This window comes from Phymastichus coffea, unplaced genomic scaffold (genome assembly GCF_024137745.1).
Source record: "Phymastichus coffea isolate CEN01 unplaced genomic scaffold, Cenicafe_Pcof_1.1 PCOF00084, whole genome shotgun sequence".
Taxonomy (NCBI): domain Eukaryota; kingdom Metazoa; phylum Arthropoda; class Insecta; order Hymenoptera; family Eulophidae; genus Phymastichus; species Phymastichus coffea.
In genome coordinates, this window is record NW_026706895.1 from 849,973 (window position 1) to 877,965 (window position 27,993).

The 27,993-nt window shown below is 47.0% G+C and overlaps 1 protein-coding gene across 1 annotated transcript in view; it reads right to left on the bottom strand.

Annotated features, from left to right (window-relative positions):
- Positions 1–27,993, bottom strand: part of LOC131668863 (uncharacterized) — a 48,744-nt gene that overhangs the window by 1,481 nt on the left and 19,270 nt on the right. The window contains exons 4-19 of the mRNA XM_058943334.1: positions 26,859–27,061; positions 26,345–26,576; positions 26,039–26,137; positions 25,581–25,720; positions 25,295–25,367; positions 25,135–25,170; positions 24,231–24,381; positions 23,877–23,988; positions 23,202–23,234; positions 22,594–22,626; positions 21,163–21,705; positions 20,091–20,131; positions 19,732–19,901; positions 13,841–18,637; positions 13,413–13,475; positions 619–823 (exon numbers count right to left, since the gene is read on the bottom strand). Coding sequence (XP_058799317.1) covers positions 619–823; positions 13,413–13,475; positions 13,841–18,637; positions 19,732–19,901; positions 20,091–20,131; positions 21,163–21,705; positions 22,594–22,626; positions 23,202–23,234; positions 23,877–23,988; positions 24,231–24,381; positions 25,135–25,170; positions 25,295–25,367; positions 25,581–25,720; positions 26,039–26,137; positions 26,345–26,576; positions 26,859–27,061 — 6,931 coding nt within the window. The remainder of the gene's footprint in view (positions 1–618; positions 824–13,412; positions 13,476–13,840; positions 18,638–19,731; positions 19,902–20,090; positions 20,132–21,162; positions 21,706–22,593; positions 22,627–23,201; positions 23,235–23,876; positions 23,989–24,230; positions 24,382–25,134; positions 25,171–25,294; positions 25,368–25,580; positions 25,721–26,038; positions 26,138–26,344; positions 26,577–26,858; positions 27,062–27,993) is intronic.

Here is a 27,993-nt window from a genome sequence, read left to right on the forward strand (position 1 = left end):
TCATTTGGAGTCGAACATTATTGAAAAAATATCATGAAATCGACTGTCTACGACATCGCAAAATGTTGGCTTTACCGAAAACTCGTACGGAAGTTTATGTTTGCCATTAAAAAATTTACAAGTAGAATAACAGGTATGAGTTATGGTCGTGTGATAATGTTTAGATATAAAAATCGTAGATAAGGGCTTATTTTTACGTTGGTAAATAAAGGGGTGCTCATTTGCAGCGGATGGTACAGCAGCGCATTGCTGACGAGCTTCATAAAATCCACGATAAGGAGAGGACGAGATAATAAAGTTCATGGAAAGGAATTAGTTTATCACGTAATCCCGATGGAAAGATTATGGATGGCTCGCGGGCAATCGCAACGTACACTGCAGGCGAGCCTGCAAGAAGAAACATAGCGGCAACTTGGAATCGAATGAAAAGAATTTGAACGACAAGCGCGCGAAGAGTGCAAGTGCAAAATCGACGATCGAGTTGAAATCGTTGAGATTACGTTGTCGACACGACGACGAACGCTGCCGCAGCGCGTATCCTCGTATGGTAAAGCGCTCCCTCGATAAGCGTCGTTGGGGATCGATAAAGGCTCGGCGCCGTGCACGCGTGCGACTTACACGAAGTTGTCGGTGTGCCTGCGCGAGTCGATGTCGTGGAGCTCCTGCAGATACTTGCGTCGGCGCTCCTCCTGATAGACCCGTCGCATGTTCTCGGCACTGCGCCGCGCTAGCTCCTCCTCGCTCAGCGGCTCCTTCGCCTCGGTGCGCACCGGCGAGCGATAGTGTATCGTCACCTCGCCCTCCACGTAGCGCCTCGGCGATTCTGCAACCGAGTTTTTCCACGGGTCATTCTCATTTATCCACACTGAATTTTCTCGGGGATACGATTATTTGGAGAAGCAGTATTATTGCATATTTTTGATCGACTTATTTCAGCTCTGTAGATAAGAAAACAATGTATACTTTATCTATTTATTAATAACGGAGCAGACAGAAGCTTCTTGCTTGGAATGATTGATTGGCTTCTTTTGCTCGGATGACGCGGCTATCTGTTTTCTTTTGGCTACTTGTTTTTCCCCCGTTTTGCGAAGATTGAAGTCGAAGAGCGAACGAACCAGCTACATCAGATAGTATCCCAATTGCCAACATTTTTCAGATTAGTTGTTCATGCAATATTGCTACTAATCGAGGTTGACAAAATATTGGACGGCTAACTAGTTGCCGCATTCTATTGTATTACGGAAAGTCGTTGGCTTGCAATTCTCTCACAACTTCCCACTGTACTAATTGTCTGCTCGCCGTAAATGAAAATGCGTTAAATGAGCAAGCTGGTCGAGCTTCGTTACATTATGATCCTCTAACGATCCTTTCTTACTTTCCTTCAGAAACTTTCAAAACTTGTAGCTGAGCAAGTTTCAATTAAATCTACTAACCCCCCTTGACTCCCACCTCTTTCCAGCAAACGTGCACTTTACACTCGCTGCAATAAAACGTCGAACAAAATCAACTAATCCGAGGGGGCGACCAAGGGCAAATACAATAAAACTGTCACTCGCTATATCTGACATTCGAAAACTTTTAATGAAACACGCAACGCAGCGCGAGGAAATGAAACGGGCGTGCGCGCAGACCCGTGGCAGCTCATAATTGGCCGCAATTGACCAATTCGGAGCGGATTCGGCCGCTCGGCAAACAAAGGCGGCACGCGCATCCTCGGGCTCATCGATATTGCACCGCGAGCGGCCCGAATCCGCGGAGCCTCGAGTGCGCGATCGATCACGGCCTTCGCCAAGAACGAATTTGCGATCGACGTGGGAAACCGAAAGCCAGACACGCACACGCGGAGCTCGTTTGCCGCTCCTCCGTCCGCTCTCGGTCGCGCCTCGACGAAGAATGCGTAAAACGAGACAGTTCGCCGCTGGATTACGCGCGATCTAGCGTGGCGCTCCTGCCGAAAGTGAGGGGAGCGTGGCTTTTCTATTCGAGACGAAAGAGCAGCTTGGCATTAATCGTAGTCTGCCGCTTAGGCGCGGAGCGCGTGGAAAAAAGGCGTCACGCGCTACAAAATCCGCGCTCGATGTGCCATTGTTTCTGGCGCGGATCCGGAGATTTTCGTTGGCCACCGACGCCGCGAGTCGCGTGACCCGCGACGGTTACGAAGATTCCTCAAATGGAGGCTAGCGCGTGCACGCGCGCCGGCAGAAGAAAGAAAGAAAGAAAAAAGTCGGATGCCAGATAAGTGACCCACATGGGACGCGCAACGCGCTCGACTTTAAGTAGTTCACCTAGCTGCTACCTTTCTAAGGCTTCCGATCGCGACTGTGTATTGAAAACTGCTGGGTAATGCGCTGTGATACGACTCTGTTCCTCCATTGTTTCGACAGCTTTTTCTCCGAGGGCAAATACGTTCCTCACACCCGTTATGAACCGTATTACTGCGCGTTAATCAGCGCGACTTCGGGTACCCATTCGTTGCTCATCGGGATCAGTAGCGCACGACTGGCCGATTAATTTCTGGTAGTTTCGTCGTCGAGTGTACGGAACCTGCATCTTTGTATTCGAGCAAGTTCAGTGCACTTTCATTCACGAGCCATCGCGTGTCTGCGAAGCTGCAGTGACTCACGCGGCGAGTGTTTCACAACGAGTAGCCTCGTCGTTTCGCGTGAATTTTGAAAAGGCAGATGTCGATTGATCCGAGCGCGAATCGCGCGGGAAGACGGGGGCAGCAGGTTGGCGCGGCGAGAGGAACAAAACCATTACCCGTGTGGTCCGCCGAGGTCCCGAGATCCGCAGCCTCGTGATCGCAGCGAAACAGCTTCCTCGCGACGGCCATCTCGCTGAGCGGCACTCTAGTCCGTCCTGCCGGCACTGCACATAATCGCGCTGCACTTGCGGCCGGTGCGGCGCGAGACGTGGCTGCTCCGCTCTTCTGCGCCACCCGGCTGCTGGTCGGCTCGGCCGAGCGAGGGGTCACGCATGTAAATATAGCCGCGTTTCGTCACGCGACGGCGCGCCGATTGATCGCATTCGCTCGGGTCCGCGACGAGACTGCCGCTCTGCCTGCGTGCACCCGCGCGCTCGCCGCGTGCAACTGCGTGCATACGTACGGCGTGCGTTACGTGCGTCTCGAGCGTCCGTGGCGTGGCGCGGCGCGCCAGTGTCCATTACGTAATCTCGACTTTTTTTTTTTTCTTCCCCCTTCCTTTCTTTCGTTTCTCTTTTACTTCGAATCGCTCGCTCGGAAGTAGGATGCGCGCGCGCGGCCAGCGCGGCCGCGATCGAGGAAGTCGCTTCGTGAAATTCTTCGTGTATTACTTCGAAAGCGTTCGCTTCGATACGGCAGTTCCTGGTTTTAGAGAGCCTTATTCCACCCCGCTCTGCCTCTTTTTCTTGTTCTGTGTTTCTCTTTAAATAGAGAGAAAGAGAGATATCGAGAGAGAAGTTGCGCTCGAGAATGGCTGAAATTAAAGAAGTCTGGTTATATCCGCGAGCGCGTACGCGGAATTTAGGCGGAAAAGTTGGACTCGCCGAGCGGAGAGAGTGCACACGGGCTTCTTTTGCCCTTTCTTTTTTTTTTTATTCTTCTTTACTTTTCAACGAGTTTAAGTTGCGTTCATCAAAAGTTGGCTCGAGCACGATGTTAACATAGCTCGCGAAAAATTTCGAATTTATGACGATGGAGATCGTGAACGCATGTATGGACCTGCGGCAAAACGAAATTATGTGGAGCTATTAAAAGTTTGAGTTCGTTCGTTCATCGCGGGCATCTGGAATTCGGTAGTGTAAAGTATTGTGTTAACAAACCCATAGCTGTTCGGCAGACGTGTAATATATCGTAAAAGAGAATCGATGTATGAAATTGTACATCAGGAACGAGCTGTTCGACACTACAATTATCATATTCACACATCTAAAAAATTGTCCGTGAAGTATTTCTTAAATTGCTCTTGGTCGGTATTTCACTTTCAAGTAGTTCCATAAACAATACTTTCCGCCTGAGCGCGCTTCCCGTGAACTAATAAAACGTGGATACGCTCGGCAATGTGGCTCTCGAGCCTGCCGCTGGTAATTAAAAACCGTCGAGTGCACATGCACGTATAGCCGAGCGAGCTCTCGCGGGTGCATCGAGGCGCGCGGAAGTAGCGAAAGTGAAACAGGTGCTTTCGAACGTCCGCGCCACGTGCCCGCCAGCCCAGCTGCAGCCTGGCTCTCGCACAATAATCCAGTCGCTGCGCGTGCGTAATTGAGGCAATCGCGACCAGCTCTCCAGCTGCTAAGTAGCCTGCGGCTTGGCGCGGCCGGCGATTCAAGAAGTGCGATTGTTTAAAATTCATCGCCGCTGCTGCTGCTGCTGCTGCTGCTGCTGCTGCTTCTGCTGGTAATTGAATGGCCGTTGAAGTGCACGCAGACGACTCGTTTGCTGAGTTTCTTTGTCGTGGGAGGACGTCCGGAGATGCTTATCCACGGGAGATTTGCCGATAAGCGAGCGGGAATTACGAGGCGGAATTGAATGCCCGCGCGTGCAGTCGATCGTCGGGTGCTAATAATTTCGAGCAGAGAAAGCGAATTGCGATCGGGCATCGGGCGCGAGTTCGAGTACGGTCAATGTGCATCGACGTCACAATGGAGTGGCCGATCTTCGGCTAAAAGTCTAAGCGGAACGCCGGCAATCAGGACGTAGCGCCGGCAGCCTTATCCACGCATAGCTAAGAAGACAAGCGAGGAAAGAAAAGAGGATGAAGTTACTGACTGTACGGCATCGGCCCGTAGAGCGAGGGGAGCGTAGTTCCGGTGCCGTTGCTGCTATCGGACGTCGTTCCCTCTCTGAGAGCGTCGCCGACGAGTCGAGGTGACAACAGCCGGCTGGCCTCGTCGACCATGATGCTCAAGTCGCTGCAGGACTTGTTGAAAGCACTCTGGCTGCGTCGGCGAATCATGCGCTCGATTTTGGTCTCGCGACGGTTGAGCGTCGGTGACGAGACCGTCGGCAGGCTCGACGACAGCTCCAAGAGGCTTCGACTGGCCTTGAGAATATTGCCGCGGTCGCGCTCGATCCTCGAGCCGACGTCCCTCGATGCCCAATCGTCGACTTCGTAATTTTGCAGCAGCGCGCGCTCGAGCTCGTCGCAGCTGCCGTGTCCTGGCATCGAGTGGCTCGGATCCAGCGCCGGCGGGATATTCTTGCTGCGCCGAACGGTCATCGCCGTCATGGGCGGCGGCGGCGGCGGCGGCGAGACGCTCTTGGATTCGGTATCGGACGAATCGGTGAGCTGCACGTAGCTGGCGAAGTATTTGGAGTCGCCGTCGGCTTTGTCCGGTCGATCGCGAGGCTCGGCCGGCTGAGCGTCCAGAGGCAGTCGCGCGGCGGCGTCACTGGTCACGCATCGCCAGGTGCCGCCGTTGCGATCGGCGCCAAAGTACGTCAAGGGCAGCGCCGGGTCGGCCGTTTTCTCGGGCAGCGAGTCGGGCGTGTTACCGAAATTGTCGGCGCGGGATTTTCGGCCGTCCGTGCTACTTCCGGCCGAGTGACTCGTCAGCGTCTCCGTGCTGCCGAAACCCAAGCCGCTCTTCTGCAGGTCCGAGTTGCGAGTCGTCTGCAGCTTCGATGGTATTTGTTCCTGGCCGCTAGGCTCGCTGCCGTCGATGCCGTCGATGCCGCCGTTGCTGTTGTTGTTGCCACTGCCGCTAGCGGCTGGAACGTCCTCGAAGAATTTGCGACGAAGGTAGCGATTGTGCTCGAAAATTTCGTGAAGACGCTCGCGGCTAGTCCGAAATTCGGGACTGTGCGGCACCACGTAGTCGTCGATCCTCCTGGGAATCTCCGCTGGGTCGATGTCGCCATCTACGAGCGTCGCTGGGCACTTGCCCACGATGAGGTTTCTGTTCTGATCAAACTCGTTGACGCCCTCGTCAGCTTTATCAGCCTCCTTGAGCAAATGCTGATCGTTGCACTCGTAATAATTCAAGCTCGAGCTAGGCCTCGGATTGTCTTGGATGTCCCCGAAATAGGAGCGCTCGAATTCCGTTCTTGGCTTCCAGTCGGCGGTCAATTGCTCCTCCGACCTGAAGGCTTGATTGTCGGTCATCGTGGGCTCTTGATCGGACTGCCGGCGGAGATAAACCAAATCCGCTCGTTGAATCTCGGGCATCGAGCGATGTTGCACCGCGTGACGCTCGAAACTGTGTAATTGTCCGAGGCTGCCGCTATTGTTGTTGCCGTTGTTGTTGCGATGCTGATGATGGTGATGATGATGACTGTTAGCCAGACGCATCCGTAAACGACGCGACAGACGAGAGAAGCGTTGCAGGTTGTCGATGTCCTGGCACCACTCGCGATTTTTCTCCGGTAGCTCGCTCGTACCGCTCGGAGGGTGTAGCCGCGGAGGCGGTGAGATCATCTTCATCGTGCTGACATGCTTTCTTCCGATGCTCGTCGTACTCGTCGCACTCGTCGCCTTCGACATCACATTATCTTCCGAATCTTAACCGCCGGCGGAGTCACATTTTTCGTCACTGCGATAAGAGCACTATGCGAAATCCAAGATAAGACTTGACTACAGAGCCTGTTATTTTTTCCACGAACGAGATATTGCCGCAACGAAGCGCGCGCGAAACGCGCCTTTCACCTATCCCTTGGCCGGCTGCCATCAAGCAAACAAAGCACTCGATCAGCGCATGGCGCACCCTCGGCTCGAAAACCAAACGGCCGGCTAAAAATTACTCAATTAACGGAAGGCTTTGCTCGCGTGCGTGGGCGTCGCTTGCCTCGACGTTACTGGAACTCGCTCCAAGAAGGAAGGAGCTCTCGCGCGAGCAAGCGAGGGCCTCTCGTAGGGGCCGCACGCTCGAGAAAGAGGGAGAGACAGAGAGAGAGACACAATGGCCCCTCTACCGACTCGGCTGCTTATATACTTGCTCGCTTGCTCGCTCGTTCGCGGTTAAAGGTTTCTTGTGCAACGACGACGTCGCTGTTCTGCGACCGCGGGTGGGGATATTTTTCGGGATTTTCGCTTGCGCCGCTGCTTATCCCGTTCGCCCGAAGCGATGGCTCGCGCCACGTTCGACGAACGTTTTCTTCGGAGCAGTGCGCGTGCATTGTGCGCCAGCAGCGCGGCTCGAGAAGAACGCGCGGGCAAGACGGGGAGACCGAAGAATTTAGCTTTTGCAAAAAGGAAGCAAACAAATGAGAGAGAAAGAGAGAAGATGAGCGGAGCAGGACATTCATATAGGCGTGCACGCGCTTCGCTGTTCAATCCCCCCCTCCCCCTTTGTCTCTATTGCGCGCGGGCCACTCGTCGGCGTTGTCGGTGGTTCTCATCCGGCCGCCTCCGCATCGCGATAAAACAGCCAAGAGCTGGCTGCTCCGTTGAGGGCCGGAAGGACTCTGCCGCGAGAGTTTATCTCGTGCCAAGTGCCTGTCGACTGCGAATCGAAAACAAGCCAAGAAAACGAAAGTGCCATTTCGCAACCGAGATGAATTCGATGGCGGAAGGGGGGGGGGGAGGCGAAGATAAAAGAAAAACAGGTACTCTCCTTCATAGATCATTCACTGCGTGAATCGCGGCAGTTTGAAAAATTACTTCTTATGCAATTCCGCGAAGTTGTGCATTGTGCATTGCCATGGTCGGGAAAGTTAGGCTTGTAATAAAAGTTTTTGGATTTTCGATAAATTGGCGCGCCGCGCGGGCGAAAAGTGCCACGGCGCGGTTCCCATTTACGTAAAACGATCCAACTCGAGCGCGGGAACGCGGCACAGGTATACCAGGTTATTGAAAACGCATCCTTTTTATTTTTCCGCTATCCGAGAAACGAGCAACCTTCGATATTAATCCTTCCGTCCCGGCCGTCGGCGGTGCGCCGTCCGGTAACGCTTAAGGAACGTCCGCATCCTTGCGGATTCGCGTTTCTCTCCCGGCAAATTTGCCAAGCCAGCGGCAAATTTCCCGAGTTTCGCTAAAAATAACTCCCGAAGCATTCTGCTCGCGCGCGCATTTTATCGTTAAATAGCTCAAAATATATCCGCAATTTTACAGCCCGCATAGCTCGAAAGTACGCACTCGCGTGCGAGCTATGCGGCCGAGAATCGCGAGAATCGTAGGAATCGAGCGAATCGACGGCTAGGTATGAAACGGCCGCGCGCGTTCGGCCACCGCGTTGGCTGCAGTGCACGTGCTCTCGCGTTAAAATGCTATTTCCACGCGCCTCTATCGCGATGCCCTTTCGCTCGCTGCACAGCAAGGTCAGATCGATTTTGTGCACGCGGCTGCCCTTACGGCGCACACGGCTCGCGAGCCTCATTGTTTTTTTTGCTTTTTTTTTTTCCTTTTCTTTCTGGTTTTGTTGTTTTTCTCTTCTGCTAGGGCTACGTGCCGAAGTTGCGCGCGGAAATTGGCCTGGGATTCGATTTTCAAAGCCGCTCGAGCGGATTCACCTATAATTGACGAGCAATTCTCAGGATGGTTTGTAATTTAGGCTCGGCTGCGCTCGGATAAATTGAACGAGGCCTACCATTGATCCGTCAAACGGACGAGACGCATCTTTGAAATGCGACCTGGCTGCGCCTGGGCGAAAGAGAACGCCGCCGCGCGTTATCAGGCGATTCAGCTCGCGAGAGACGGAGCTGCGAAAAAATAAAACTAAAAAGGGCCGATCCGGCTTTTCGAGCTTCTCCCGGGCGAGCGAGCGCGCCGCTAGCTCTCGAGGTCTCGAGGATTATAACGTCGCCTCGGGCTGCCGCGAGGTAATCAGATCGAATAAATTGCAGCGGTCCCTTTTTCTTTCGGACTCGCGTCGATGTGCTCGGGCTCGACGTGAAATCCGTTTTGCGCCGTAATCGAGTTCAACCCGTATGGCCCAGTCGCAGCAACTGCAGCCGGTAGCTGCGCTCACGGGCAAAAGGCGCGAATTAAATCGGCGACGACGCGTCAGCGAACGACCGGCCTCGGTTCAGAGTCCGGCTGACTTTCGTTCGACTATCAATGACTCGTTCGCCGAATATCCAGAATAGCCGTCTGCGGAACGCGCGTTTCACCGGAAAGCCGCCTTTCGCCAAATTCACGAGCTGATAATTAGCCGAGCTGCTCGCCCCTCCCTGTTTTTCTTCGTGCTTGCTTCTAAATAATAGAGACACACTACTCGCTTCCGGAAACAAGGTCCTCGTCGCCTCGAGCTTAATGAGAACGTCTGTGTGAAAAGCCGATACTTGCACTAGCTGCTCGACTCGCACCTGCCGAGCGAGCGCCGAGTGAGTCATTCTATTCTAATGAGGCACTAGCGCGCGCGCGCGACTATGTACGCGAAGTGGGTTGATTTTTCGAGCCCGATTTCACTGGATTTTCCTCGAGCAATTAATTTATATGGCGCCCGCGAAACTGGATGAACACCCATACGAGCCGAGGGAAAAAGTGAAATCCCATTTGTTGCCGGTAATTGGGAGAAAAACAAGGCGCCGAGGCTCGGCTTACTTCTTTTCGGCACACTTGCCGCGCGCGTTAGCTCAATTGTTGTGGCTTTATTAGCATTCCCGTCACGTTTTCCCTGCCACGCCGAGAGTACTTTTTCATTCCACGCGCGGATGCCATTTGGTCTCTCGTCGGTAAAGTCAACCGATGCGATCATTATAAATAACCGCCGTCTCTATACGCAATCTCGAGTGTACATCTAATCTGACGTATTTGTTCGCGATCGTTCTAAAGCGTCCAACAACGACGAGCTCGTCTACTTCCTTGTTTCGCCACTCCGACTCGAAAAATAAAACATCGTATCGATCGAACGAAGAGCAAAAATTCGTATCTGCAGCGTGGGCTCGTTTACTTTGACGTGGTGCGCGCGCTTCAACGAAAAATGGGCGCGCGGCTACGAAGAGGTGGCCTCGCCAAATAAAAATTGATTTCGTTTCGTATCGTTATTAACGCTGCTATCGGCTCCCAACGCTAGAGCGAACATAATAACGCTCGTGCGCTCTTGGTTGCGGCACTGCACGCGCGCGCGTTGAAACGCGCAGCAGTGGTCTCTAACTGGCGGGACGTTATTAATCAGTTGCGTCGCTTGATAAACGAGGCGTACGGGCATTCACGAGCTGTTAATGTGGCACTTGAAAATTAGTCGGCAGCACTGAGACGTTGCCGAAGGCTTCTCTTTAAAACGACGAGGATTTCGCTCTTATCACAGTGACATAGACGCAAATCGACACTCGTTCGCTTGAACTGCACTCGCGTGTAAACCAGCTCGAAACTCACGGCACACAAGAGACGAGCGCGAGCCAAGACGCAGGCGTCGTGCTCGGCGTGCGGCGCGTAACTCAAGTGTCGTCGTCTCGGTGCGATGCGCGGCAATCACACGATCATTGTCACGTGGTCGATCAGCTGTCGCTTCAAATCGCACGCTCGCGCTCACGGACGGTGTGGGGGAAGGGGGGCAGCTTAACTTTCCAACGATAATTGATCGGCCGACTAGGTTCTCGATAATTGTTCCGAGTTTACTGAGTCGGATAATCGTATGAATTGGGGCGCGTTCGCTGCCGGGGCCCCGACTCGCTCCACGCTTTGCATTGTTTGCTCGAGCTCGATTGATTATTTTCAGTGACTGATGCCCGTCTGCAAAGATTATAGGACTGGATCGCTTTCGCGATTGATATCGATGACTGTCCTAATTGATTTATCGTTTTAGGTCGATTTACATTGATAATTGTAACAATAATAATGGAGTGGTGCAATATTTACGAGGCCACAGAAAGATCGTGTTACAGAAAAGAAATTAAAAGGTAATTAACAGAAGGCTCTCATTTCCTAGATTGACGAAGGCTTAATCACAAGCTTCGTTTCCTCCCGAACCTTGTATCCGGTATTTCCTCTAACGGTATCCTAATGAAGATTATGTGTTTAGAAATAGGCCAAAAATGTTATCAGAGTGGCGTTTGGTATTCTTGGCTTATTGCCAAAAACGATTGTTACGAAAGTGAGCTCGTTGAACCGTCTTCGATATAGATAACAGAAAAATAAACACCTGGAGTTGAGCAATACTTTTTGGCATATTTACACGTATATCATCGTTAAAGTAGGTGAACCGCAAATAACTCGTATTAATTTTGATACTCTTTTGCTCGAAGATGTTTTGCGTCTTATCACTCACATGTTTCTACGAGAAAGTACTTTGGGAAGTACTTAGAGTTAGTAGGTCAATTACAGCTCCATATCTTCATTGAAATTTACTTGGAAGTAAAGCCAAGCTCTGTTATTTTTTCCCGAACGCTTTTCTAAATGTCTCGATTGCTCTACGTACGCGCGCAGATCACGAACCTTAACATTCACGACCGCGCGCGCGCACTTGTTACACGACTGCGCCGGTTGGCCAAAGTAGGCCAACGGGAATTATTCGCGAAGCTTGATTGTATTCCGTCGGCGTTGCAGCCTTCACAAGCTGCCAATGATTTTTCATTCAGAACGCCACTATCGACATGGATAAATCGCGTTATCAGCACCGAATAATCGCGTCACGGTGCATACCTCCGACTTCCGTGGGTGCGTGGATACGTTTCTCTTTTTTTTCTCTTTTTGTTCGGCAAGCTCACTTTTCTTTCCACGCGGACAGCTTTTGTTCGATGCGCGGCGTCGACTCTTTTTGTTACTCTATACTGTTCGTGCAGACACTATCGTTCCCCGCGGTATGCTCTTTTTTGGTACACATATTCTCTCGCTCTTTTAACGAGATAGGCAAGCTTTTATTGGCTTCATTATCGGATCGTTTGAAGCAGACGTGTCTCTATTTATAGATGGTATTGAGGGTTTCTTTTTTTAAACTTATTACTTTGATCTTGATTTTTTTCCTCGGCACGATATTCTACTACTTAAGTCTTAAGTAGACTTGTTGGAACTTCGAGTAGCAAAAGAGTACAACAATCGAGCGTTTCTGTTTTTGCACTGTTTATCGGTTTTACATACACAGTGATGAATTATGCATGATTCTGTGTGTATTATCCAGTGAAAAAATAAAACAACGTATGAGAACGACGAAATTTAGATAACATACTTTTTATTGAAACAGAAAACAACATTGAAAAGTACAGTTTTTCTGGTGTGCGAATCTTCAATATTTGCTACAATAGTTCTAATGACTACTTTTTTAATCGAGTATACATAGTTGACAAGGGAGAGTAATTTTCTCTTGAAAGTAAAATTTAAGCTAACGTTATGTCGGCGTGTATTCGAGAACCCATTGTGTCGCAATCGACATCAACGACAGAAACAGGGGAAAGCAAATAAAAAGACACTGGACGCCTTAGCCTCTCGAGAGCTCAGCGTGAAAAACAAACAGCCGCGTTAAAAGTAAATCATAATTTATAAAAGGCACGAGCGCTCGATCAACGCGGCGGTGTCGGCACAGTGTACGGCGCATCGAGTCAATCCAATTATACAGAATCAACTAAATTCCAATTAGCCGGTCGTATCGCAGCTACGTCTCTTTCTATCCTTGTGCTTTCCTCGGACATTGAATCATCGACGAAGAGAGACGCGCGCGCTCGCGAGCTACGGGTCATTGGTCAGCCGATTGACATTGCATCGAAAAGCAAGGAAAAACACGGCAGGCGGCTCCGGCGCTGCGGTGGGAGCAACGTACTCTACTCGCTCAGCCGCAGGGAGGAGAGCAGAGTTGCGGAAGAATGCGCTCGGCATGTAATTTAAATGGGAAAGTGCACTTTTGCCGGGGGAACCAGCAACAGAAGGAGCGACAGAGACAGAACTGCTGCGGATTCGCCCTCTCACTCTCTCTCTCTCTCTCTCTCTCTCACTGCTCTGATGCATTTTCACTTGAAATTTTACGCTTTTCTGAGCAACGCTAGTTTGCCGTTATACATATCCTACCTGCGGGATTGACAAACGCGTTATAAAACGACGTTGCAAAATACGAATAGGATAAGTTTTTTTTCATAATATAATACGTGCACAATACGTACAAACACAGCAACACGCAAAGCTCGCAAAATGCAATCGAACGCGTCCACTAAAACATGCAGCTTGTAAAATTGTGCCCGCATGCTTAATGCGCGACTGACATATTTCTCGAAGCATTTGTGAGCCAATGTAATGACAAATGATGATTTTGTGAAGCTATCGCGTGTGATTTTATGAAGTGGTCTAATCAAGCGAGTGATTTCAATTGTATTATTTCAAGTCGAATGTTATCAAAATTAAAAGTTGTATTTCGTTTGAATCCAATGAGACTAAATTAATGAAAAATTATTTGAGTTCAACTAAAATTTACAACTGTGTCAAAGCAATTATAGCAGCATGGATATCATAATCAAAACAATAACACAAAAAACATAAAAATTAAGATTATAATAAATTGATAGTAAGTAGGAAAAAAATAATAATGATTATCAAGTTAAATGATGGAGATGGGAAATAATTTACCTTGGCGTTCGCCTCTGTAGTGTTGGGCTTTTGGCGGTGGCGGTGGCGGTGCATTCATGTACTCTACATGGACGAGCGATCAAAAAAGAAACAAAAAAAGATAAAAAACGATGAGTGAATATACCGGATCTAATGTTTTCGCCTACTGATGAATGATCGCCGAAATTGACTTGAACGAGATGATTTTCTCATTCCCTTGCGTCTCAACTGTCAATTTTATAGTGCTCTACTCTTTTCACTCTCTCATAGTGTGCTTAGTCTGACCTATCAATACCGAAACGTCTCTACGCACTGTACACTAAACTTGACAATAGATGACCAAAAATACAATTAGTTAAATAAAACACAATAAAAAATAAAGATTAGATGAGTGAATTTTGAAAAAGTCTAGACGCGGCGGTATGCTTTAGGAGGTCTGGTAGTCGGACTCTTAAAGGTGACGACAGTTGGTCTGGTGTTGTGGTGGGTGGACATCGGCGGGTACCATGTTCTGATACCTTTGTATCTGGATTTCGGCGATGGTGGCTGCGGCAATGGTGGCGGTGTCGGCTGGTATCTAAACCTCGGCCTATGTTTACTTGGATCGAACTGTTGATTAGCGAACACATCGATTTTAGCTTGCTTCGGCTCCTGCTGCTGCGGTGGCTTTAGAATTGACACCGGTGTTCTTGGGCGAACCGGCGATGTGGATGACGCTCTGGAGCCGCAGAACTTCTTCTTTCGGCTGGGTGGTGTTATAGATCTTCTGGACCTCAACGATGAAGTTTCGGAGTCACGAGAGAGATCTGGTGGCGAGGACAACGACCGAGAATTATCGTAACGGCTGGGGTATTGATGAGCGACCCAGCGTCCTGCCAAATAAGGCGCGATGTCTCTTAACTCGTGTACGTTAGGAGCAGATGTAAACATCTCTCCTAGAAGAGAAGTCTTGGATTCGGGGCTCAGGCTGCGCTCGAACATCTCTCGAACGCGATTGACGGCTCTCTTCGCCTTCAGCTCCTTCGTTTCTTCTCGTAAAGGTACAGAGCTCGAAGGCTTACGATTAGAAGACTCCTTCAATTTGGCCGTTTTGCTGATGACGTTGATGTGCGGCATCGTCAGATCCTCCAATTTCCAGGGCATACGCGGAATCGGTGACAGCCCTCCCCGGCGCCTTCTGCCTCTCGGTGGTTCGTACTTTCTGCGCAGCCAAGCCACATCCGCTATCTCTTGCGGTTTGATGTAATTTCTCGTGGTATCTGTGACTTTTTTCAACAAATTTCTGGCCAACTCTGGATCACTTTGAAACCGCTTTGGTATTAAGGCCAATCGACGACGGCCATGCGAAAGCTCCTCTAAACTTTCGAATTTCGCGCGCAAACGCTTGACAGTGCCGTCTCTGACTAATTTGAGATAGGTGCGCCAATATTTCTCGGGATCGGGCGAGCCGCAACGCTGCCACAGGCTCTCGAGACTGGACGACTCGCTGATGGCGGGCGAGGCAGCGCGGCACGGACTGGCGCTGCGCGCCCGCTCGCGTCGCGTGTTCGCCACCACGTCCGGCGAACCGGAAGCCCGTTCCGCTTTGGCGGTCGGCGAGCTCGAGCGAGAACAAAACAGGGGAATCGTGCGGTACTTTGTTGCGGCACTTTCACCAAAAAGATCCTTTAGGTCTGCAAAGCTTTGGGAAGAGGCGAGCTTGCAGCTACGTTTTGGCGTAGATCTGGCTACTACTACTTCCCTGTCCTTCTCGATCTTCTCGTAGAATTCTACTTTTCTTTGCAAATCGTCCCCGTCGCTTGAACGCTGCACGACTGTTTTCACGGATGTGTCGGAGCTTTCGGTTGCACTATCCATCTGATCGACTCTTTCGGCGATCGAAGCAGTCGCGACTGGTGGCTTTTTGGACCATTTCTTCATGACTTTCTCTACGCGTTCTTTTTGCTCGGGACCGCATTCCGTGGGCGTGAGTACTAAAACGTAGTCTCTATCTGTTTTGGATTTGGTGGGATTGTCGCTGGTGGGTGTCTCAATGGAAGAGCAAGTCCTCGGAGAAACGTTGGAAGAGCTTTTAGCCAGGACAGCTGCAAGAGCTCCATGAGTTTCTCGAGGTTTGATCACGGACGCCTTCAACCTCTGACTCACTTTCTCCAACATTTCTTTGCCAAGTGTCAAGGACAATCGCTTCTTTTCAACCTCGCTCATCGGAGACGAACTTGGCGCGCGATCAGAATTCGATCTTTCTAAACTTGACACTCGACTTATGGACCCACTGCGCTTGATCGCGTCAGTCTCATCGCTGCGCCTCGAGCGACGATCAGGGGTAATCATCGAGTGACAGCGTACGTGCAATCCTTCCGGCGATAAATCTCTCTTCTTCATTGGCACGACTATTTCGTAATCTGATATCGACAAGCTTGATTGCTCGCTGTCTGATATTAGCATGTTTTTTTTCATATCTGGATGTGCAATTGGCGATTGTCTTTGTATTGGTTTTTCAGTTTCAGGGACACCATTCTGTAGCGCAACGTCATTTGGCGGTTGAGGACATTTGGGTTTGGATTTTTTAGGCTGTGGAAGATCGCTTCCGTAGATATCGTTCAATTGATTCTTCAGAGCTGTGACCTGTTCTACGGATAAGCTACTCCAGAACTTGTTACTGCCGCCAAGGCTTTTTTGAAGTGACACCTGAACCGATGACCTGTCGAATTCCGCCTTTTCAGCCGCTTTTCTAGTCAACGTGCTCGCGACGTTCACAACGGAATTTCCACGCCAAAGAGGCTTATAAGTATCTTTTTTGGCCGCTATTTCACGCTGCCTCGACGCTTCCAATTCACTTTCTTCATTCTGCAGCTTACGAAATTGTTCTTTAATGTTTTGAACGGATCGTTCCTTGCATCTCAAGTTACAATCACCGCGCCATCTGTATCGATCAACGTCACTAGCTATGAATAAAAAATCTTTTTCTTTCTGAACCATCTTTAATTTCTTATACAGATTGTTGAGCTCTTGTACTGCCTTTTCTTTAGCTCGCAACTGCTTCCATCGCTCGTAATCAATAACTTCTTCATTTCTTAATCTCGGTCGGAGATCACCACTTGATGTGGTTTTCTCAAGCTTTCCCAACCTTTCCAAGCTCGTGTAAAAGTCATATAAATCTCGATAGCGTTTCGATTTCTGGCGCGAATGTAAACGTTCTAAAATGTACTGCTGGTAATCTTCGCGATCTATAGGGAAGTTCATGAGTGAGTTTACGCTTCGCGTAAGCGACGTGTTGGAACCAAAAGTTTGTTTACAACCACGAATAGAGTCCATTTCACTGGCGCTTTTAGCTCTGGATTTCTTCAGAGAATTTTCACCAGCGCTATCAAAATGGTCTTGACGTAGGTTCTGAATCTTGTGACTTGCTGGAGATCTGACTGTAGATGGCGATGGCGATCGACGGCAAGTTGAGTCAGGACTTTCTGGTAAGGTCTTCAGTGGTGGCTCACTCAAGCTCCTCTCTTTTGGGCACTCGCGGCTCAGATCAGGACTCCTGCCTCGCAAAGAACTTGATGATCCGAATTCATCGACTCTTAGAAGACTGTCGTATTTATTGAATCTTGACAGAAACGATCGCATACCGTAGGGACTGGAGCTTCTAGAAGACATGCTCTCTCGTTCCCAATTTTTGAATCTTGAATTTGAAACAGGTCGTTTGTGAGCGAGATAGATGCTTAAGGATTTCAAGGACGGCTCCGATTTGTAGCTATCGCTGTAATTGATTTCCTGAAACATGCGTGCACGATCGAGCACCGATGACTTTCGAGGAGGACTTGTTTCAGTCGAAGTAAGCATTATGTCTCGAAGAAATAGGTGTTGGAAAAACGAGTCTGACATTGTGGCTTCATGATGCTGCCTCAACATTTCGATAGTCAGAGCGGGACTACTTACATCTGATTTCGTCGTTCTGTCGCTCAGAAATCTTTCAGGACTACTGGTTTTACTTGCGTGTCTAGAGCTTTCTTTCTTTTTGCTTTTAATGTCGATGGACTTTGACATCTTCTGTCGATTAACCAATGACTGTCTCGAATTTGATTTTTTAACTATCGGTGACTTGTCCCTGACCTTCCTTTTTTTAGCTTCACTCGAACTGTCGGCAGCAGAACTCCTTTGTTTCAAAGTTTTTCCAGTAGACGTTGGTTTTCGAAAAATCTCTCGGCCTTTTTGCGAAATAGCGACAGTAACCTTCAGACTCTTATCGTCCAATCTCAAGCTGCTTCCGCTAATGGTGGATACGTACGGAGCAGATGAGCTTTTAATGACAGTTCCGGAGGGCAATATTCTTGTTGTAACGGCTCTTGGATGTCTATCCTTATCCTTCTGTTTCTGAAGTATTCGACGAACCTCCACTGGTGACGTGAGATCGACGGCTGATCTGCTGAGTCTCTTGCAAGACTCTTCTTGCTCTTTTTTAGTCCTACGTGCTTTAGTTTCCTTTTTCAGCGGCGAATTCGCAATTTTCGTACGAGATGCGTGCTGACAAACTGTTAAGTCTTTCGACGAGCTGTTCAACGAAATTTTCGAGGAACTTCTATTAATGCTTGACTTTATTTCCGCAGATTTCCTCAATGAGGGGACTCTCGGGGATCTCGCGACCGGACTAGCTGAAACTGAAAGTCGTGCTTTGACTACGGAATCGGCGGAAGCACGTGCTAAGCAAGGATCCGAACGTCTCTTTTTGGAGTCTAATGAGCTAGCGGAAATCGGCTCCCTGAGCAATGGCACCGGGCTGGCCGATAAAGTTCTCGCGAGTCTTTGTTTCTGCGACTCTTCTCTGTCGCGTCGATGCTTCTCCAAATTTGTATTGAGCTTCTCTTTGAGCAGGCGTATGTTGGAGATGTGCTCCTCGACGAAGCACTGCTCGTGACGCGGGCCACCGGTTTCCTGCAAGTTCGGGACGTTCGAGTAAAGCTTGAGAGTTCGATTGTTGCGCGAGGACTTTCTCTTTGGCGGCGAGGGGACTGTGCAGGTATCGTCAGCTTTTCGCAACGACGAAGACGAGGACGACGAGACAGGGGGGTTATGGATAGAGCCTCTCGAGTGGGCGCGTCTCGACGCCATAGAACTGACGGGTATACGCGAGACGTTCATCGACGAGGTCGAGGACGCAGGCGAAGCGGTGGCCGAACTGCAACTGCTCTTCCGATGCACTCGGATCCTCGTCAGTGTTGGCGAGATCGGAAAATACTCGATCTCCGTATCGTCTGTGGACAGAGATAGCCATGTTTTTGTTTTTCGTCGTCCATGGATAATCAACGAGTGTCGAAGTTTCAAGGGTACTTTGTTTTGTGAGTGAAGTAGTGGTGAAAGCCAGCTGGTAAGAATTAGGCATACATCCCTGTCACCAGAGTTTCGCCGAATCAACAGATGACGATTCTCACTTTTATCGATCCAGAAGTAGTACAAGCATGTGCCGAGATAAATCCTTGGATTCTGTTTTGATTTTACTGGTTTATTGATGTATATATATGTACGGGTGCACACACGCGTGACATGAAGATATATCTGGTGCGTAAACTTGTGCGTGTATTTTACGAAAAATGAGCATCGAAAATCGTGGTTTAATAAACATGATGGCGTTGTACAATATTGATAGAGTATGATATCACAAAATAGATTCTTTTATTTATTTACTTGTAAACAATACCTTCGATCGTAAGTTGTCGAAGAATCTATTTTTTTACATCAATTAAAAGAGTAGTGCCATATAAAATTCAATTGAGTTTGATAAATGAGAATAAAAGTTACAGCGCAGTATTACAATAATTTTGTGAGCAATAATGAATTATCGCAGCTTATTATATATAAAAAAAGCTTTCTATATGTTAACCAAATTAGGTAATAATATAAACATGAATGGTGCAGATAAAAAATGCGCTCGTATTGAAAATAAATTATAAGTATAATAATAAAAAAGCTTGGACATGCCCTATCTAAAAGGCAGTTACTACGGTATCATTTCTAAGCAATTAAAATTCAGGTTAATTTTGGTATGATCTAATAGTGGGTATTCTACATCTTTACCCAATACTTGGTCATGCGGGAAACTGCTATCACCATAAGAAAGAAAAATGCAGAAAAAGAAATTGGAAAAAGGGAGTAGAGTATGCTTATAGGCATTTCGTTTTATCGAGCATACATTCAGGATAAGCGAGACTCTGTATCAAAAATTTATATTCAAAGTCAAAAATTCGAGCTATACTCTTAATGTATGTCAATAACGCAGCCAGAGAAGTATATATCTTATTCATATCTATAGCTGGTGAAGAGCAAAGTTTTCGAAGCGAAAAGTTCTTACCTTTGGGACGTTCGGGCGCAGGTTTGCGCAGACCATGAAGAGGCACGTCACCGCCTTTTTGAACTGTCTTGTAGGCTATCCTCTGCTCCAGAGGACTTAATGGACTGACGTCCTCGCGTCGACGGAAGACTAGTGTTGAGTCACTTTCGTAGCCAGACTCCTTAAGGGCGCTACAAATGACATTTAAAATTAAGCAAACTCTGCTAATGACTCTTCATTGTCGATCGCTTGATTAAGACACTTTTTCAAACTTTTTCCGTAAGAAACAGTTCAAACTTTACTTCCTCTCACGGTAAAATACAAGAAATAATTGGTTCAACTAGATATACTTTCATTATCGAAGAAAAAAAGCTACTTACTGAGTCATATACGACTTTGGCGAGTTTGATTGTTCGAATGGCTGTAAAAAAGAAAATAATATAAACGATTTTAATCAATTGCATTTTTTAAATATTAACATTGTTCTACACACGTGCTTAGATTTTAGTTACTTTAACGCTTAACAATTATATTCTACGGCAATACAACATAAATTTAGTGTGTCATAATGCTGTGGCATAATCAAGATTTATCAGTATAAAATATTCAGTGTGAATCATCGCAGTTGTGATTGATTATGTTGGATAAGCATTTTGTGGTTGACGTGTATGTCGTTGACGTGGGTGTGCTGGCGATGAGAACATGCTTCATGTTGTGTTGAAGCTGTACACGTGTATATATTAGTAAGTACGTGCATGTTTAAAACGCTGGAGAGAGACAGAAAATTGATTTGCGACAGCAATGATGCTTCGGCGAATATACAGATGAGAGAGTTGTTGCCGAGTTGAACTATCATACATAGCTTCTAGCCACGTAAATGAATAATCTACTGCTTGTTTACAATTATACATCTATATTTACACGTTTGTCTTGAGCGTTGATAATGTATATTGTGTTTATGAAGAAAGAGGTGAGAAATTTTTAATAAGATTGTTCGATTCTAGCTTTACCAAGCACGTTGACAATGATATTCATTCTTAAGACTATTTTACTTTCCAAGACAATTAAAATCAGTCTTTTTATAAGTGATTAAATACATTCTATCGAATCAAAAACGTCTACAAAATATTAGTCTTGGAAGAATCAATGCAAAAATCAAAATTCAAAATTGACACATTCGTCATGCATTGTAGTTGAAAAAAACGAGGTAACAGATGAAACAGAGAAATCAGGACGAAGCAAGAAGAACACGAAGAACAAGAAGAGGTAGAGACAAGGATTTTTCAACAATGCAGCACAACAGCCATTCCAGAGTGAGAGATGCTGGCGTTTTGTTGCAAGATAAAAGAAAAGACGAGACAGCCGTTTTGGGTAAAAGGAGGTAGGGTTGATAACAGAAGGAGCAAGATGACAGAAAGTGTGCACTGTGCATCGCGGCGGCGGCGATCTAACCAGACGTGGCGAAGAGGTAGAAGAGGAGGGCGCTACCGCGACATGATTAGTGCTGGTGCCATTAGAAGACGAGTTGGTGACGGAGGACGAGGATGAAGCCGACGAGGACAGCGGTTGCTGTTGTATCGACTGCGGTTGTCTTGAGATGATGGGTTGATGCCAGTCGAGAGGTCGGATGATGCGGCCACCAGTGGAACCGCTGCGCGGCCTCCCAACGGCCTCTTGCACCTGCTGACTGTCGCGATTCAGCTCCAACAAGCTCTCGAGTAACTTTAGCTGACGCAACTCAAGCTCCCGACGCTCTGAGTACAGCCGGTTCAGGGGCGAGGATCCGCGCAGCGAACGATCGCGTTGTTGATGCTGATGCTGCCTTACGTTGTGTGACAGCAGTGATCGGGTACGTTGCATCAATTGCTGCGTTGCCGGACTTGCGAGCAGCTCTTGCTCTTCTTGATGATGAAACTGCTGCTGATGCTGCTGCTGGTGCTGCTGCTGCTGCTGCTGCTGTTGGCGTGGATCATTCCATCCGTTCTCATCCAACCACTGAGCCAACGCGCGACGGAGCGAGAGGAGGAGCGACAGAGAGACGAGGAAAGTCGGTCGATAGCACAGTGCGAGCACAAGACACAGAGATACATCCATATTATGGACACACAGTTCAATTATGCAGTTGTTAGTTTTTCACGACATTGTATTGGATCGGGAATTTTTTTTAAATTTAGCGTTAAGGTAAAATAGAACTCTGACTCTCTTCACCGGCATCTGATTAATTAATTTATCTTTTCAAACCTTTTCGATGCCGGTGAAAAAGCCACTTCATGTTATTCAGTATTAGCAAGTAATATGAATACTTTTTTGTAGTTTGGTAAAAAGAAAAAAGTTGTGCAGAAATAAAGAAAAAACACGCGTATATTTCAACTTTACAATAAATCTGTTAATTTTACGTAATCAAAAAAGGATAAAACAAAATGAAAAATCACTCGTGAATGAAATAATGTGAGATTTGTAGGAGGGTAGGTCATTGGTACTCGTATTACAAGTCTATTACGTGAGTGGTGTTGGTACTCAAAACAAATGACAATGTAATTACTGTATATTGTAAACTGCACTTGACTTTAGAGTTACATGTCGATCAATTTTATACGTTCAACGATTGTGCAATTGATCATTTAACACAGATGAACGTATTTAAAAACTATAGCAATCGACATCAACAGAAATCCAAATGTATTACTGTTCTTCGCAATTATTTTGTGATTCCAAACAAAAATAAAAGAGAAAAGAGAGGCATTCTCTGTTAGTGAAATACGAAAATCGAGGAAATTCGTTTAGTAATCAGAACTGCGAAGAAAAAGTAGATGTGCGGAATATTTTTGTTCGCAGAGGATCTTATATTTATCGGGTTTTGTTTGAGAATAAAATATTTCGTACCCCGTCAAATATCTCCATGACCTCGTCCCACCACTAGAAAAAAAGGATTAAAATAATGCATTATACTATGCGCCGTAGCTATTTTTGTTACTATAAAAAATCGTTAATGGTTAAATTTAATAAAACTTTGAAATAACAAGAAATAAAAGAAAAAAAAATGAGTAGAAGCCATCTATTTTACGAGTAGGTTATTGCTTACAAGCAGCTCTCGTAAAGCAGTTATTAATTTGATTGTCGCACTCGTGATTAGGTGTAGATGGCATCTGCTTGTATTAAACGAATAAATAAAAAATGTCTAAGAAGCGTAAACTACTAAAGCTAACAAATAAAATATAATGTACAGTAAAAGTGTATTGTTAAAGAAATATATCGTGAGTGTACAATTATCAATGAAAGACTTGATGAAGCTCACTTTGTCAGAATAAAATCTGTACATATTTATAACCATAGTTGTTGCATCTGTTGGCGAAACAAGTACGTGTACCTAGCGTACACGCCATGAAAGAAAATATCACAACAGAAACACTGGGTGTTAAAGAAAGTAAGCTAATAAATATAGTAGTGGATTATAAGTAAAATTGAAAGCTGGAAGTTCGTGACGACGTTACCTTCCGTTTCGCCCAAGTGAGATCAGACGGCGGCTGGAAGAAAAGCCATTTCAACTGTCACATAATAGATTCTCGCACCGTTGCCGTAATCGTTAGTTTCAAATAATATTACGTTTCTTTTGACGTTCGTAAGTATAGTTTGGCTCGAATGTGTAATGTATAGTGTTACCGATACTTATCTCGGGTTAACTCAAAGTAATTAGCGAGTGATCAAAATGCAATTAAAACAAAACTATTACAAGCTCGGCGCTTGCGGCATCGATAGCCGTGGCTAATTGGCTTACGACGAATCTTGCAACGAAACACGAGTTGCTATTGTTACTTTAATCCGATTATAGAAGTCGCGTAGGCGCTTGAAAATAAATTTGGCACTTGTGAAATTTGATTCGCGTTTTATCCAAGAGAGAGAGAGAGAGAGAGAGAGAGAGAGAGAGAGAGAGAGAGAGAGAGAGAGCGAGAGGCTCCCCGATCATATGCGCATTTTGCAACGGTTTAACGAGAGTTGACGCCTTCCTGGAACCGACTATTTCCGTTGCGCTTTGATTACGCCTCGGCCGATTTAATAGCGAGCGATTCTCCGCGAAGTAGAACGTGAAGCTATCAGATATATTGTCGGTATGCGTGTGCATGTGTTACCGCGTTGCGTCGTTTTGAGGAAAACTGAGATGGTTGTACCTCTTTGGTTTCCTTCTCTTGAATCGAGCAGTTTCCTGGTTCGTAATTCTCTATTCTTCCCGGGTTCATATGATACGTGTCCGGCGAGTAGTGCCCATCTACACGTCCAGCTCTGTAAGATGCCAGACGTTCAATAAATTCATATCTTTCATCATCCGCGTTGAAATAATAAATAAAACTGTATGCGAGCGCAACGCTTGCAAAATTCTATCAACATTTTCAATTTAAATTTATTCCGTCTAAATAGATTTGTTTCTTCAGGGGTACTTTCATGATTGGAGAACGAAAGAAAAGCTCAGCAGGAATTTACGGAGAATGAAAGCTAAGCGCATAAAATTGGAAAGCACTACATACGGCCTGGGCAGAGTAGAGAAGTCATTTTCCTTGCTGCGTTGTCTGTGTCGCCGGCCGTCGAGCGTTGCTGATCTCTCGGTATAACTACTTCGGCCGGGTTCAGGCTCGCTTAGATACCCACTTGAAGTGCCGCTATATCCAGTTCTCGTACCTACAAAATACGCGAGATAAATTAATCAAACGAAACTTATGTTTCGGCAGGTGCATTACAAAAATACAGTCAAAACGCCAAGTCAACACTGTCGTTTTAGTATATGCAGCAGTTACAACGTACGGAGCTTCATTTTAGGTCTATTTTTGCACTTTTCATCCGCAACTAACTTATAGTTTTGAAGCGCAGAGTTGTCCAACCTTGTAAGTACACAAGGACCGAAAGCCTAATTTTCGTTTTTTAATGGAGACTTTACAGACATCGCTAAGCTTATTAACAGACGGTTATAATGATGGTGATGATGCATACATTGTTGGAAATTACGTCGAGTGAGCGATTTACGAATGAGCAGTCTGAGAGCAAATTATTCTTCTGGCTTTGTCAAGCACGCGCGCAAGCTTGTGACTGATCGCATTGCCTTGTCAAGTTCGTCGCAGTAAGTAATCACATAAATTAATATTGTTAGGAATATCACTCGGGTGACTCTTGCTTTCACAAATATAAACAGTAACAAGAATCACAACATAAATTGGATGACCTAGTGGTAAAAAAGAGTGGTTGTTCCTTTTTTTTATCTCCGGAACACTAATTATTCCGAGCTGAAATGGGAAGCGATACAGGTAGAGAGAATTAGTTGAAGCTGTAAACTTAGAAATTAGCAGCCAAGTTAATGTTTATCGTTATTGGTTCGCACAACGCCACGAGCTTTAGCACTGCTGTTTTCTAAAATTCAACAGAAATGGGAATAATCACCTCGGTGCGGCTTGTAGCGGATGGTTACGTAGTCGTCTGCAAATGCGAAAACAATTTGTGTTTTTTAAGCTATTCGTTTCTCTCGACGGATCGCTTTAATCGAATCTACGCTTCTTCCTTTTTTTTAATTTTATTCTTTTTGAAACAAGAAAAAACTAACCCTTTCGTGGAGCGCGGTGCAGAGAATTATACATCTGCTTGTACCACCTTTCCTGATTGCCTTCTTTCACTTCCTGCAAGAAGTTTTTCTTTTTTACATTTTTTTTTTCGTTTTTCCACATCAACTTGAGGATTAGTATTCCGATCCGATACTCTAACGTTAATTCAAGCTGCGCGAGAGCGCGAGCATGATCGGGAAATGCCAAATAGACAAAAAAAAGTTGCGAGGTCTTTCAAGTCATGTCTTGACCACGGCGAGTACAGCAGCAGGCATATCGATGACTTACGGATCTGAGAACGAGCGGCATTCCATGCCTTGTTGTTGGGCCAATACCCTCGTATTTGCGGGGGCCGAGGTCGGCCATCTTCTTTGGCGGTACATATTCGCTTTCTGGCTCGCTTTCGTACTCCTTCTTCAACGTGTAGACTGCTCGAATATTTAATTACATCTTAGACACTTTTTTTCCGCAAATTTTTATTTGCTTTCTTTTTTTTTTCGTTTACGCGCGCAGGAATTTCATTTTTCTTTCGTTTCTTTATTTTCATTTGTCAGATGAGTGAAGAGCGTGTTTATGCGTGCTCGGATTTTTCGAAAGAAATGTTTGCTTTGCGCGACGTGAGGGGTATTCTAAGCTTGAATAAAAGAAGAGAAGCGAGAGAGAGAGAGAGAGAGAGAGAGAGAGAGAGAGAGAGAGAGAGAGAGAGAGAGAGACAGAGAAGTAATCTGCGAGATTGGGATACTCACTGACTTCTCCAGGACTCAGAAGCGGCTTCTCCTCGGCTTTGCAGCGTGGAATATGATCAGTCTCGTCCAAATAGGCCGCTCCCTTTGGCAGCTGTCCCTCTGTTCCAGAATAGAGGAGTCTCGTGAATACAGTAAAATTCAATTCAGCTCTAGATGTCTTTCAAGCGCAGTTGTCGTCGGAAAAACTCCGGTTTCGACTTTTTCGTGTAAAAAAAAAAAAACGTAGCCATGCGGGACTCCGGAATTTCAGAGGGCTATCAACGAGGAAATAACGAGGCGCGCACGAGCAGCCATTGTGATACGTACCGCGTGCTTTTTGCAGCAGAGTAATGGTCGGGTTTTGAGCTCTCGGCAGCCGTGGCGCGCCCGCAAGCGCATTCAGACCCTGAGCTGGGGCCGAGTACGAATTGACGATCCGCGAGCTTGGGATGCTGGTGCTCTGCGACGGGACTTGCGTGGGCTCTTTTTTGTCCTGCTCCTTCTGCCACGGCGGCGGTGGGGCTACCGAGTTGTCTGTTTCTGACGGCTGCGGCTGCTGCTGCAAGTCCACGCGTAGTGTGTCAGACAGTACATTACCGTGTATTTGCAACGTTTTACGCTTCGGAGCTCGTTTCAGTTACTCTCGCTGGCTAGATAAGTGTATTTGCAAGGCTTGAAAATGCAAGCTCTCATCGTCAAGTACAATTTGTAAACGCGCGTGCAGTTGCGTGAAAGCTCGATGATCGTTGTGGGGCGAAGCCGCTTTTGACGAGAAGAACATTTGATTCAAGCCCGAGCAGGACACGAACGACCAGTCGACTTGTCTTTGTCGTACCTGTGCGACGATTTTCTTTCTGCTCAGAATAGGACTCTCGAAGGAAACTGGACGGAATTCTTTTCTCTCGGGAACGGGACTCGGGCCAGCGCTCGATGGGGTCCAAACTGGCGGGATTGAATCATCCTTTGAGTCCTTTCCACGGTCAGGACTCGGCTGTCTTGGTGGCTTTGCGGACTCGCTGCTTCCACTTCCTGGCGACCAGACACCTGCGCACAATCACTTTTATTAGAAAACTTTCTCTGTCACGCGACAACTTTCTTTCTCTTTTTAAACTTGGTCGTCTTGAAGTTTAATAATATTTTAACATAAATTGCTTCGCGCGTATTGGCAATTCACACGAATCGCTCGCAGTTATTTCTCAATTGATGCCTCTATTTATGCATTTGCATTTGGATTTATTCGTACGACGACGAAGGCACAAGATAAGCCATAGAAGGTCAAAGAACAAAGTCAAACGCATACAAAAGAGCAAAACTCGTATTTACAAGCCGCGGGCGTAATATATTACGAACACTGAGGAAGCTCGTCGCTTGTGCTGTTCTCGATTTTTTAAATAAGGTGAGTCACGCGAAAGCAGCGAGAAGCTCCCTTGAGCTTTCAGAATAGTCTGTGCGGGTTCACAGCAGCTCGTGAAGCGGCCCGAATAATTAGGGTCTTTGGACTGTTGTGGGAGTCACCACAACGCCTACAACGCGAATTTACGAGGTGCGACGTCCGAAATATCAACGTTTATATATATAAATTCAGCCGGCACTGCTCGGCAATCGCGCAAATGACCGTTTTTACTTGGCTTCGTTTCGGCCAGGCTGTTTGGCTCTGCCAAACTGCTGCGTCCACGCAAAGATGTAAATTTGTCCAAATCGACTTTGAATTTAATAAGCTTCTGTGCGGAGATTTGCCAAAAATCTGCTTATAATTTCGAGTCTCGTTCATCTCGGGCGAAAGCTCTCGCGCGTTCGTGGAACTGCCAGTTACAACCAAGTTTTCGCAAGTCGGCAGTAGAGAAAGCCCGACAATGCCCAGCAGCAACCCCGTCAAGTTGCGCAATCGCGTAAAGTTTGCAAACGCATTTCCGAGCTTGCGACAATGGAGCAACGTAAACACGTGGCTGGCGTTAAAAGGCCGCGGGGATATTGGG